This window comes from Schistocerca gregaria, chromosome 2, assembly GCF_023897955.1.
Source record: "Schistocerca gregaria isolate iqSchGreg1 chromosome 2, iqSchGreg1.2, whole genome shotgun sequence".
Taxonomy (NCBI): Eukaryota; Metazoa; Arthropoda; class Insecta; order Orthoptera; family Acrididae; genus Schistocerca; species Schistocerca gregaria.
In genome coordinates, this window is record NC_064921.1 from 37,220,775 (window position 1) to 37,233,509 (window position 12,735).

Genomic DNA, 12,735 nt, shown 5'->3' on the forward strand with positions numbered 1-12,735 from the left:
GTCAAAGTTCACGTTTCTTTCCTTCGTTCACTGATATTGTTTTGTCCTTATCAACAGCGAGACTTTTTTGGCCGGGTAATTTCATTACTTGTGATTGGATGGTTTATGTTTTTACGTTATAGGTTACGTGTCATTCCCAGTGTTTTGTTTTGGTGAACATATCATAGTTATAGCCCTACCTTATTTGACCTACATATAATTTTCTACGCAGACTGCAGGAATTTTTATTAATTCCTCTCTGTTCTAAAGGTGGAATCCGAACAGAAGGTGGGAAACAGTATTCCTACTGTAGAAAGGCGGAGTATATTTCCAGTATTTTAGTTTCCTGGCTAGAACCTGCTAAGTCCAACACACATATAGCACGGGGGCCCATTTCTTAAGTGCTGTCTGAGGTGGATAAAGGAGTGCCGATATCCTCTGCCTCTTCTTTTTGCTGAGTATGTTCTCAGTTAGCAATCTCTGTACAGCAGTCTTTGTACAGGTATGAATTCTCGTCCAAGTTGCGTGGACTTGTGTTTAGTATTAAGTTTTTGACGATGGCCTAAGAAGCTGAAAGCCAGTTCATAACGAACTATTAAACAAATATTATTGTGGAACATTAGTACTTTCAAGTGTCATTAACCTATCAAATCTAAATATTTCTTCTAGAAAACATAAATGTAAATGCCGTGTGACTAGGGCCTCCCGTCGGGTAGACTGTTAGCCTGGTGCAAGTCTTTCGATTTGACGCCGCTTCGGCGACTAGCAAGTCGATGGGGATGAAGTGATGAGGAAGAACACACAACACCCAGTCATCACGATGCAGAGTAAAATCCCTGACCCCGACGGGAATCGAACCCGGGACCCCGCGCGCGGGAAGCGAGAACGCTACCGGAAGACCACGAGCTGCGGATAATTTTTCTTCTGAAAAATTCCCAATTTTAAATAAGGGAATTAAATATGCTCCGAAATGATAACTTATCGAAAAACAGCTACAAATGCTGAACGATAATCTGGAATATTTCTTGTGAGACGATGTGCCTAAGAAACATATGGTATCACATGAACCAAAAACTGTAAATAAAGGTATGTTCAACGCTAGTTGTAGGCAGCAAAGCGTGTTGTCCACATTAAAGATAAAACTGCCTTCTCAAAATGTGATTGCCATCAAGGGTGACAAGGGGAACAGTTTAGTGTTACTTAATAAATCAGAATATACTGAAAAAAATGTTTACATTCCTGACCCCTGTAGAGTTCCCTCGGTTACCTAACGATCTCACAATGAAATATGCTTTGGAAGTTAAGAACCTTATTAAAATCTGCACATACGTATTTACTGATGGTGATGTCAAATACCTCGCAAACGTGAATCGAATAGCACCCAGATTATAAGGGTTACGTAAGGTTCACAAAGAACGTATTCCGGATAAGATATGTATTGTCTTCAGCACCTCACCATAAATTAGCAAAAGAGGTAGATCCACTAGTTAAAACAAAAACTAAATTTCAATCAAAATTTTGTAATACCTGTTTCACTTCCGTCAGTAAAAGAACTACAAGACGCAACGATTCCACGTAGGGCAAAATTAGTCTCATCTGATGTTAGCGTCCTGTTTTCTAATATTCCTGTTGCAGAGACAATGGAAATTTTAACGGAATGGTTACATAAAACTAGAGCAAATCCAATGGAGAGAGAAGAAATAAGTGTGGCAACTGAAACATGCTTAAGCCAAAATTATTTCCAATTTCAGCAGGCTCTGTACAGTTAGTCAGATGGGTCAGCAATGGGGCCCCCACTGAGCCCCTTCTTAGCTGAAATGTTTATGGATAATTCTCAGCAAAGATTTTCAGATAAGGAGCTCTAAGCTATAAAATACAATACTGGACTAGGTATGTGGATAATGTACATTGTTTGTGGGCAGGTACCACCTGAGAATTACATAATTTTTTTCACCGGCTCTAGCCAGGAAACTAAAATACAGGAAACATACTCTGCGCCGGCCGAGGTGACCGAGCGGTTCTAGGCGCTACAGTCTGGAACCGCGCGATCACTACGGTCGCAGGTTCGAATCCTGCCTCGGGCATGGATGTGTGTGACGTCCTTAGGTTAGTTAGGTTTAAGTAGTTTTAAGTTCTAGTGGGCTGATGACCTTAGAAGTTAAGTCCCATAGTGCTCAGAGCCATTTTTTGAACATACTCTGCCTTTCGACAGTAGGAATACTGTTGCCCACCTTCCACCTTAAGAACAGAAGGGAATCTATAAATTTCCTGCAGTCTGTGTGGCAAATTATACGCTGGTCAAATAGGGTAGGGCTACAACTGCTACACAGACTGAGCTTGAAAGGAGCTGGAGACTGAGAGATTCCACCTTCGCTGAAAATGTTCTGAAGCAACGTCAATCATACGATGTGAATTGTGATGTTCTCCGTAGAACTAAAAGCAGAAAACTAACTTTACTTGAAATTACGGCCATTAAGAAACACGAGTCTAAGAACCCTGACTTGCTGCGTAATAACTACACTTGCGTTACTCACACGTACTAAAGTAGCTGCAGCAGCCATTTATTATTTCTCTCGCCGTTAGATAATAAGCGTGTGATAAGTGTTCCACACCCACATTTCAGTGACTTCTTTCTCATCCCTCCCTCCCCTCGTTTTTTTGGGCTGTTCATCACATTCACCGGTTTGTCCATCCCATGCCATTACTGACTTGTAAAACATTTTTAAGCTTATAAATTCACATACTTTTAATATTTGAATATACTGTAATATAAGATTTATCTGTTCATAGTCTCCTCAGGTATTACATTATCCTTGTGTTTTCTATTGATATAGTCATAAAATGTCACTTATCTTTGTACAGCAATATTTGTATAGCTATGAATTTTCGCTGAAGTTGTATGTTTAGTATTAAGTTATGTGACAACGGCCTAAAAAGTCGTAAGCCGATTCATAATGAAGTAATAAACACACATTATTGTGGAGCATTAGCACTTTGTAATCAAGTTATCAACAATACATACTTACATTCCTATCGAAATCTCTGCCAGACAAGAAGACGCCTTGCACCAACACAACAGCAGACGGGGAAGTGAGGTTAATTACGTACCTAGTGGTGCTCCAGCACCACTGAACTCGCACTTGCTGAATCACGGATTGTCCAGTCAAGATCAGTAGCTCTATGAGTAATGCTATGAAGTCAAACTTTTATATGTTTACGTGTGTGTGTGTGTGTGAGAGAGAGAGAGAGAGAGAGAGAGAGAGAGAGAGAGAGAGAGAGAGAGAGAGAGAGGACTTTAGTTTACTGTAATCAGCGTGTGGAATGATGAGGTTTGACTCCATATTAGTACAGAGTAGACACACAGCCAATTTGTTTTGGCAAAATAATAGTGACTATGGAGAGCTATTTGAGCCTTGGTTTCAGAATTATAATTGAATTATCATTATACTGTTGTTAAGAAAGTTGGCAGTTGGTTCATAATTCATACATCTATATGAAAAGAAAAATATTTGAGAGTTGAATACATAAGAGTACATCTAATCCTTTTGATGTGTGTACAACAATGTAGATCAACCGCGTTCATAATTTCTTAACGTTGCACTGTACTAATGTTCGTCAGTTTATTTATAACAGTGCAAAACTGTTGTCTCTCAAAATTTAAATCAATTTTAGGAAAGGTAGTGAATCACTTGAACAAATTTATTTTATTCATTTACCCAATATTATTACTAGTGGCATCAGTATGATTGCTGCATTTTTTATTGATACTTCTTCCAGTGACACCAAATTGCCACCACTCGAGTCTTTTCTTCTTGTCAGTCCTAAACATTTATGCAATATGGCGATACTTACCTTGCCACAAAATACTGCCTCTTCTTCTAGTTCTTCCTCTTCTTCTTCTTCTTCTTCTCTTTTCAAAGAGGAAGCGATAAACCTGTTTGGGTGACAGAGGACATTGTTGCGAACAATTCCACGGCCTTCGAACGATTGTGCTAACACTGAGTAAGTATGATATAACCTCTTTTGGTTGTCTTCCTTCTATCATTCTGTTGGTGTCTGACTAGCTTCCATTCTAAAAATATTGAATTGTTTCCACGCATTGTCATCTTTAAACCCGTCCAGTCTCATGTAACATCTCACTGATTTCAAGAGCCTTATTTCTGAGATATTCGTCAACGATTTCTCCGAGCCATACAGAAAAACCGCCGCGAACATAACACGATGACATTATATTCTCGTTTCTTTTGTCGTTTCACTAGATAATGTTTGAGCCGTGTGCGGCTCGCGCTGACAGCTTGGCATCCTGTAATGGCGATAGCGGCGGCTCGTTTTGTTACCGTGTTCACTGGCGCCACTACGTGTGCTTGTCTTGCATGTCCGTGAGTGGCAGCAGCAGCGCTTATCGAGAGCGCGTACGATGGTACCATCTTTGGAGCGGCCTCTAGTAATTCCGAGTGGTCGTTTGAGTTGGAACGGAGCGGCATTGAGGTCCGGACAGCCAGCACTCGCCCGACCGCCAGCGACGCAGGTGCACTGTCCGACAGGAGGGATGTGGCCGCGCCAGCTGAGTGCACCGTGGTATTACGCCTGTGTGTGTGTGTGTGTTCGCCCGTCATGGTAGTATGTGGTCAGTCGGCCTGACAGACCCACGGTTGGTCGTCCAAGCAGACGGCGTGCATTTGGTTCTCCGACCGCTTCCGGGTTCTCTGCGTTACTTACAGTGACTGGTCCATGTGTATCTTGTGTGGTTTGTAATGTCCAGTTATTTAAATGCTGTCTGCGTTCTGGTGTCGGTAGTTCGGCTTGGGACAGAGCAGCGAGGAGGTCCGCAGGCCGGCACCGCTGGCGCGTGCAGCCACTGTCGGACCGAGGGGCTGTAGCCGACGACCGAACCCAGGACGTTTGCAGTCGAGTGAATCTTGTCCAATAGTGAAACTTCCACTGTTTGACATCTCGCTGTTGTTTGCGTGTTGCTGCTGCCAGGGTCGCTGACACCAACCGCAACAAGTGGAGTCTGTTAGATTGGCAGAAGCTATTAGCCGCCTTCTACTGCTCGATGTTAGTTTGGATTTCGTGTTGTTATTAGTGAAGTGCAGCCAGAAGTATTTTCTGCCTTGTGGCCGCTAACTCCCCAGTTACCTGCCCTGGAGGTTAGAGTACTTTCCCGGCAGTGTACCTTTCGTCGTCGTGTCGACGGCGTGTAATTTGACAGCCTCTCGAACTGTACTGTGCATATCTTTTTGGGAGGTCTACCTCGGTGTGTGTTTCTGGAGACGTGGTGGAGTCCGTCTCTTCGCCGTTGCCTAAAATATTGCACGGTTGTACTGGTGATCGGACGTCAGGCGGATTGGTCCGCCGGTCCGTCGGCGCTCGAGCTGCCCCTAGTGTGAGTCGCCGGCCCGTTACGTGAGTGCGACTCCTGGCTGCCTGTCTCGCCGCTCACACTGCTGTAGTCCAGGGAGCACTTTCTGTGGAGCACTCCATCTCATTTGGACAAATTGTCGTAATTTACTCTAATGTTTTAGCATGTTATTGCCTTCCCCACTTGTAATTCCGGCCTTCAGCAGTTAATTGATGGTAACACAGCTAGTGGCCTTCAGCCGACAAATTATTTTTAGTTTTCTCTTAATAGGGCCTGCAGCCATCACTATAGCCTATTACAGTTCGTTAAGATTGTTTTAAAAAGGTTTTATTATTTTAACATGCAACTGCCTTCATTACTTCAGGCAAGGATAACTTGCAATTCTTCTAATAAGGCTTTCAGCCGCCAGTGTGGAAAAATCTTTTAAAAATAATTGTTGAGAGTTTTGTTTTTTTAAAAATAAAGTGCGTGTGTTTTCTGTGCAACCAACGGTAAGAGGTTAGGCCCCGTCGACGCCTTTCCTGCTTTGCCTAAGTACCACGTCTCAATGTTGTTCACATGGTTTCGTCGTAGTTGCCGTCATCAGTGCCGTCCAGCCAATGAATGGGCAGAGAGGTGCCGACTGTACGGTGAGCAGCAGGTGGCGGGTACTGACCTCTGGCTGGCAGCCGGCGGGCTGCAGGCAGGAGCGCGGCCCGGTCATGCTGCGTCAGCTGGGCAGCAGGCTCGTCACCTCGTACACCATGCCGGCCGCCTCCTGCAACAGACGGCGGGCTGCGGAAGTGGCGCGCACACGACCGGTTCTTGCAACGGGCGCATACATCACAAAAAGTATCGACGTACCGGCCTACAAAAATGTCGGCTGCACATTGTAAATATACCGCTGCTTCTACAGCAGTATATTTCTATGCAACGCACATTATCAGGAAAGCAGCCTGGCTACACAACCCCTTCCCCAGGGCTGAACTGCTGCACCAGAACTGATCCACCCCCTCCACTACGACACTAAAATGTCCCCCAAGTGACCCTCCCCCCTCCTCTTCTGCCCCATCTTCTATACACTTAACTGCCCACCCTTGTCAAAATAACACAACTATTGGAAAAAAAAAACAAGCCAGGCTGGAATTTATTTGCATTCCGACCAGAGAAATAAAGTGACACACATGGAGAATCCTAGGAGTACAGAGATAGTGACTGCTTCCCTGCTGACAGCTCGAGGCGAATTACTTACCTCAAGTAGACGGGAAGGGGAAGACAGACAGAGATACAGATAGAGATAGATAGAGAGAGAGAGAGACAGAGAGCGAGAGTGAGTTAAATGCGTGCGTGAAGATTAGCCGTCGTACGTTGTAAATTTCCCGGCCGCCACCACTTGGGTAACAACATAAATCTTGCCTCTTGCAACGTCTGCACGCATGAAAAGCATCTACTGGAATGGAACGACGGATATGTCACAACGAGACATTTGGAAACAATTTCTCAGACAATATGTGGAGGAGGATAAACACTGCATGTATTTCGCTGATGACGTCGTAGACAGAAAGCTGTAGCGAGGCGCACGAGGCCGGAGCAGGACGGACGCTGGGTGCGGCGAGCGGCGAGCGGCGTCGGCCGCCACGACGCGGCGCGCTGCAGGCCCGCAGAACGCCCGCGAGCAGCGACAGCCGGGAGTGTCTGGCGGCCGTACAGAACAAGTCGCAGCTCAGGCGCGTGCTAAACGCAGATTCACTGACAAAAAACAGCCCCTCGCACAGTTTAGCGCTGCTGAGAGAAGCCCTCGATCCGACCGGTACCGCTGGTACTCGGTTATTGCTCGTCAAGCCGACAGCCTCAGCAGGGCTGGCGGACCGAGTGCAGAAGATGTACTGAATAGTGAAAAAAGAAGCACAATACGACGGTGAGTCAAATGAAAACCTTAAATATTTTTTTAAATATTATTTATTGCGCGGAAGTGGTACGAAGCTGTATCACTTTTCAACATAATCTCCCCCACGCTCTATGCAAGTCCTCCAGCGCTTACAAGGTGCATGAAATCCTTTAGAAAAAAAATCTCTGGTGCACCACGTGGCGTACCTCTTCATCAGAACAGAACTTCTTATCTCCCATTGCGTCTTTGAGTGGTCCAAACATATGGTAATCGCTTGGGGCAAGGTCTGGTGAGTATGGTGGATGAGGAAGACACTCAAAATGCAGGTCTGTGATTGTCGCAACTGTTGTACGGGCAGTGTGGGACTTTGCATTGTCACGTTGCAAAAGGACACCTGCTGACAGCAATTCACGCCGCTTTGATTCGATTGCAGGCCGCAGACGATTTTTTAGGAGATCTGTGTATGTATCCATCATTTTGATTCGCAGCTCCTTGTATTCGTCGTGTTCGCAGTAAAATTGTTGGATGTGAGGTCCGCCAGTTCCGCAAAACACCGTTTTTCTCAGTGCCCGAACACGTTTCGGCACCACTGTGCCATAATTAGTGGGTTTTCGTTTTCATTTATTCTGAAATGTGAACATTTTTGTTAAATGATTAAATAATTAGGAAATTATGTGCATTTTTAGTTCAAACAACAGATCGTTTCTTTTTGTAAATACCTTTACATTTGGGGTGCATGGATTTTCTGGATCACTTGTGTGTTAATTACTACAGGTAGCTTGTCATCTGCAACCAAACTACATTGAAGAGAATTATTATTCTTATTATTATTACTAATTTTTTTTGCTGTGAGTTAACCTATCTTCTACACTGTAATTCAGTTTTTCGCGCCTATATTCGTTTTTACTGACGTTTTCGTAAGTAAAAAAAAATAAAAACAACTTTAAAGAATCCTCATCAACGTCGTGTTTTGCATAACTGGCGGACCTCACATCCAACAATTTTAACTGCAAACACGGCCAATACAAGGAACTGCAAATCAAAATGATGGATATTTCGTCGCCCAGCCAGGCATTCCTCAGCAAGCTCTACAACAAATACAGGAACACCTTAATGAAGCTTCAGAAGACAACTCTCAATAAACAGTTTAATAAAAATTGCCTAGCTAGTAATGTAATTCCACATTATATCAAGAACTCTGTGAATGGCATGCCATCTGCACCAAGGAAAGTGAAAAAGAAAGTGGAAATTTTGTGGCTAAAGCAAGAAATTAAAGAATTATATGCTAAAAAGCAGTCGCTCAACACTGAACGTTACCAAACACATTTGGATTTAGTCTTCAAATTTACAACACCAGCTCAATTTGAAGGAATAACAGAGAGAGAAAAAGCATATATTCAGAAAATAATGCAACAAAAACGAGAGAAACAAAATGGGAAACTCAACAGAATAATCAACAGCACAAACACACCCACTAAAAACAATCTCAACCAACAATGTAAGTTCCATGACAGAATCGTTAACCTAACTGGCAAGAACAAGATTATTCACAGAATAGGCAACATATTAAAGAAACAGGGACTCCAAATACGATACAGGACGGAGAACACAACACAGAAAAAGATCAGAACACAAGAAACACCCATGGATAAATTTAACAGATCAGGAATGTATGAACTCACATGCAACACTTGCCTGTCAATGTGCATAGGACAAACTTGCAGGAACTTCAAAACAAGATACTCAGAACATCTCAGTGCTTTAAAAAGCAACAGCTCCCACAGCACATTTGCTGATCATCTTCTATCCAACAATCACCACCCAACCACAATAGAAACAGACCTAAGAATACTAAAACCCAGCCACAACTTATACAGCAAACTGACCATTGAGGAAAACTTCCAGATACAGAAGGCAATAGCAGAAGGAAAACAGGTCTTAAACGAATACACTACACTCTGAAGGGCACACTATTAAAACATTAAAGGAACTTTACAAATAAAAGCAGCACAAACGAATAAAGTCATGACACACACCCACCCACACACACACACACACGAAAAACAGATAACTAAAAGTTGCAAAGACACACCATTCACACACAAAAGGAATACCATATAAAAGTCAACACACACGGCTAAGACGCGCACAGAGAACACACACACACACACACAAAATGGAAACAATATTCAAATTTGGCGCCGAACTCTCTGGTGAACAAATGAACACTGACTGGGCTAGGACACACAACATACCACAATCACACTGTGTTCTGGTGAAGTGAAAAGTGTTTCACAACGTCATTTGTGAAAAATACTTGTTATTGTTGCGTGTGCATCACAACAGCTCCGCATAACGCGGAGAATGGAAGTACTTGCACACGAAAATGTACGTAAAAACGAATATACGCGCGAAAACATCGCGAAAAACAGAATTACATTCTAGAAGACATGTTAACTCGCAGCAAAAAAAAAGATATATAAATAAATAAAAAATCTCATCAACATCGTTTGGTTGTAGATGACAACCTACCTGTAGTAATTAACGCACAAGTGATCCAGAAAATTCATGCACACCAAATGTAAAGGTATTTTCAACAAGAAACGATCTGTTGTTTGAACTCAAAATGCACATAACATTCTAATTATTTAATCATTTAACAGTAATGTTCACATTGCAGAGTAAATAAAAACGAAATCCACTAATGATGGCACAGTGGTGTCGAAATATGTTTGGGTACTTAGAAAAACGGTGTTTTGCATAACTGGCGGACCTCACATCCAACGATCTGTGTATGACGCACAGTTGGCAGTGGTCCCTCTAGGCATGTAATGCTCCAAAATGACGGCTTTTATGTCCCAAAAGAGACTCAACATAACCTACCCTGCTGATGGTTCTGTTCGAAAGTTGTTTGGTTTTGCTGATGAGGAATGGCACCATTCCTCGGTCACTCTGTTCGTTTCCGGTCCGTGGAAGTGAACCCAGGTTTCGTCCCCGGTAACGATTCTTGCAAGGAAGCCATCGCCTTCTCGTCCAAAGCGCCGGAGAATTTCTTCACAAGCATCGACACGTCGTTCTCTCATTTCAGCAGTCAGCTGCCGCGGTACCCATCTTGCAGACACTTTGTGAAACTGGAGCATATCGTGGACAATGTGGTGTGCTGACCCAGGACTGATCTGTAGTCATGCTGCAGTGTCATTCAGTGTCACTCGGCGGTTTTCCTTCACTACGGTTTCAACTGCTGCAATGTTCTGTGGAGTCACAACTCGTTGTGCCTGACCTGAACGAGGAGCACCTTCCACTGAAACACCATTTGCGAACTTCCTACTCGATTCGTAGACTTGCTGCTGTGGCAAACGTGCAACACCGTACTGAACCTTCATTCGTCGATGAATTTCAATAGGTTTCACACATTCACCACACAAAAATCGAATAACAGAACGCTGTTCTTCCCTGGTGCCAGTCGCAAGTGGGGCGGCCATCTTTATACTGATCCTGCGACGGTATGTGTGCATCTGCACTATGTTGCCACCTACAGGCCATTCTGCACACTTTTTGTACCACGCTTACCAACTTTGAGGATAACGGCGCGAAGTTTCGATTTCTTATTACAAATTTAAGGTTTTCATTTGACTCACACTCGTACAAACAGTGAACAGTCCAAACTCAAGTTGTGCAAAATCGAGCGTACTGCAAGAACCACAACGTCGCTGCTGTATGGTCACGGTGTTGGAGTGCAAAGCGAGAGATCTGCGTTGAAATCCCTCTCGTTCCCCTTTTTTTTCACGAAGTATGAACTAACCGTCCGGTCACTGACGTGTCTCTTTTGCTTCTGTAGACTTGGAAATTGTCATACTATACATTGACCACAGAACATAAGTGATAAGAATATATTACCGTCGCAAGTAAATGAATAGTGAGAGTAGGTGAGATGCCGCATAGATCTCTCACAGAAATGAAAACGACAAATAAACGAGTATGAATAATTCAAGAGTCAAAACATTCACAACGGAACGCAAGAGTCACAACATCTGGTAGTTGTGAAGAACAACTAGGAGGTACGTACGTCTGGAGGTCCCTTCTTTACATCTCGCTGTTGCAAACGGACGTTACACCACTACACGGCCCGCATCTGGTGGTCGTGCGGTAGCGTTCTCGCTTCCCACGCCCGGCTTCCCGGGTTCGATTCCCGGCGGGATCAGGGATTTTCTCTGCCTCGTGATGGCTGGGTGTTTTGTGATGTCCTTAGGTTAGTTAGGTTTAGGTAGTTCTAAGTTCTAGGCGACTGATGACCATAGATGTTAAGTCTCATAGTGCTCAGAGCCATTTGAACCACTACACGGACATAAACCTGAATACAGCGCACAGATGCGTCAATGACCCGACGAACAGGGGTAGGGGGGGGGGGGGGGGGAGAAGGACGGATGTCCCCTTCGGAGTCCAACAGCCAGCGTGGCCACGTAACGACGACGCCGTGGTTCTTGCAATACGCTCGCCGTTTTACATCTTGAGCGTCGACGGTTCACTATTTCTGTTTTGCTTCTTTTCCCGCAGTTCAGTACACCTTCTTGCTGTTTGGATCCGCGTTCAGTTTTTGACGGGTGATCCACTGGGCCTTCTTACCACCATATCTGAGGAGTTTCCCTCGTGAGTAACGGCGGAAGCGGCAGGCGTCGCGCGCTTTGCATCGCGCCGCGATTAACTGTCAAGACTCGCGGGGCGCGTACGTCCCTGAAAATCACTAGACTGATCGCTCCTACGCGTATTTTCCGAGAACACCGCGAATTACAGAGAATCGAGTTTAGCAGACGGCTGCTCGCCGCGAACCTCTCGCGACTGGCGCAAGGAAGTACATAGCAGCGTCGGCCGCAAACCACGGGCTGCGCCTGCTCGCCGTCGCCGCGTGTGCCCCAGGCTCGGCCAGAAGTGGGGGCGGCGGGGGCGGCAGTCCTGACGCGAGTCGGCGGGCGGCGGGTGGCGGCCGGCGCCGCGGTGAGAACACGGGCCGGCTGTGCGAGGCCCGTGGCGGTCGAGTCTCCGAGACGAATCCTATCTTTTTACTGTCAATTTTTAGGTCACTTTCACTGCAAAGGAACCGAAATAATGCTCTATATATTGTGTTTATTAATATTTTCGCAAAAGACAAGAAAAGGTAAGACAAACTAAAATTTGGGATTTCAAATACATTTACAGAAATGGATGGGAAGGTCTCGTAACTAAAATTGGACAGTTTTGTTATTTTACAGTTGACAATTTACTCGTACTGCAGAGACAATCACCGTAAAAACGTGCAAAGTAGTACTTTTCTCGGCATCTTTTACATTTCATAAACGTGCCGTCAGCAGTACGGCAAAGTGGGAACGGCGGAACCCTGCACTGTTGCCACATTTACCCACCGTGGCGGATCCGAGATGGCGGCCGTAGATGCGGCAACGTCACTGTGACGTCGTGGTGGGAACTTCAAATTTTGGTGGGAAAATAGGTCACTCGGGCTACCTCCACTAGCCTAACACGCCTCTCCCTCCCA

General features: G+C 44.7%; 1 protein-coding gene across 1 annotated transcript in view; it reads right to left on the reverse strand.

The window, feature by feature from the left end:
- LOC126336273 (uncharacterized) overlaps positions 1–12,735 on the reverse strand; it is a 737,143-nt gene that overhangs the window by 250,075 nt on the left and 474,333 nt on the right. Inside the window, exon 3 of the mRNA XM_049999768.1 lies at positions 5,997–6,098. Coding sequence (XP_049855725.1) covers positions 5,997–6,044 — 48 coding nt within the window. The 5' untranslated portion in view covers positions 6,045–6,098. The remainder of the gene's footprint in view (positions 1–5,996; positions 6,099–12,735) is intronic.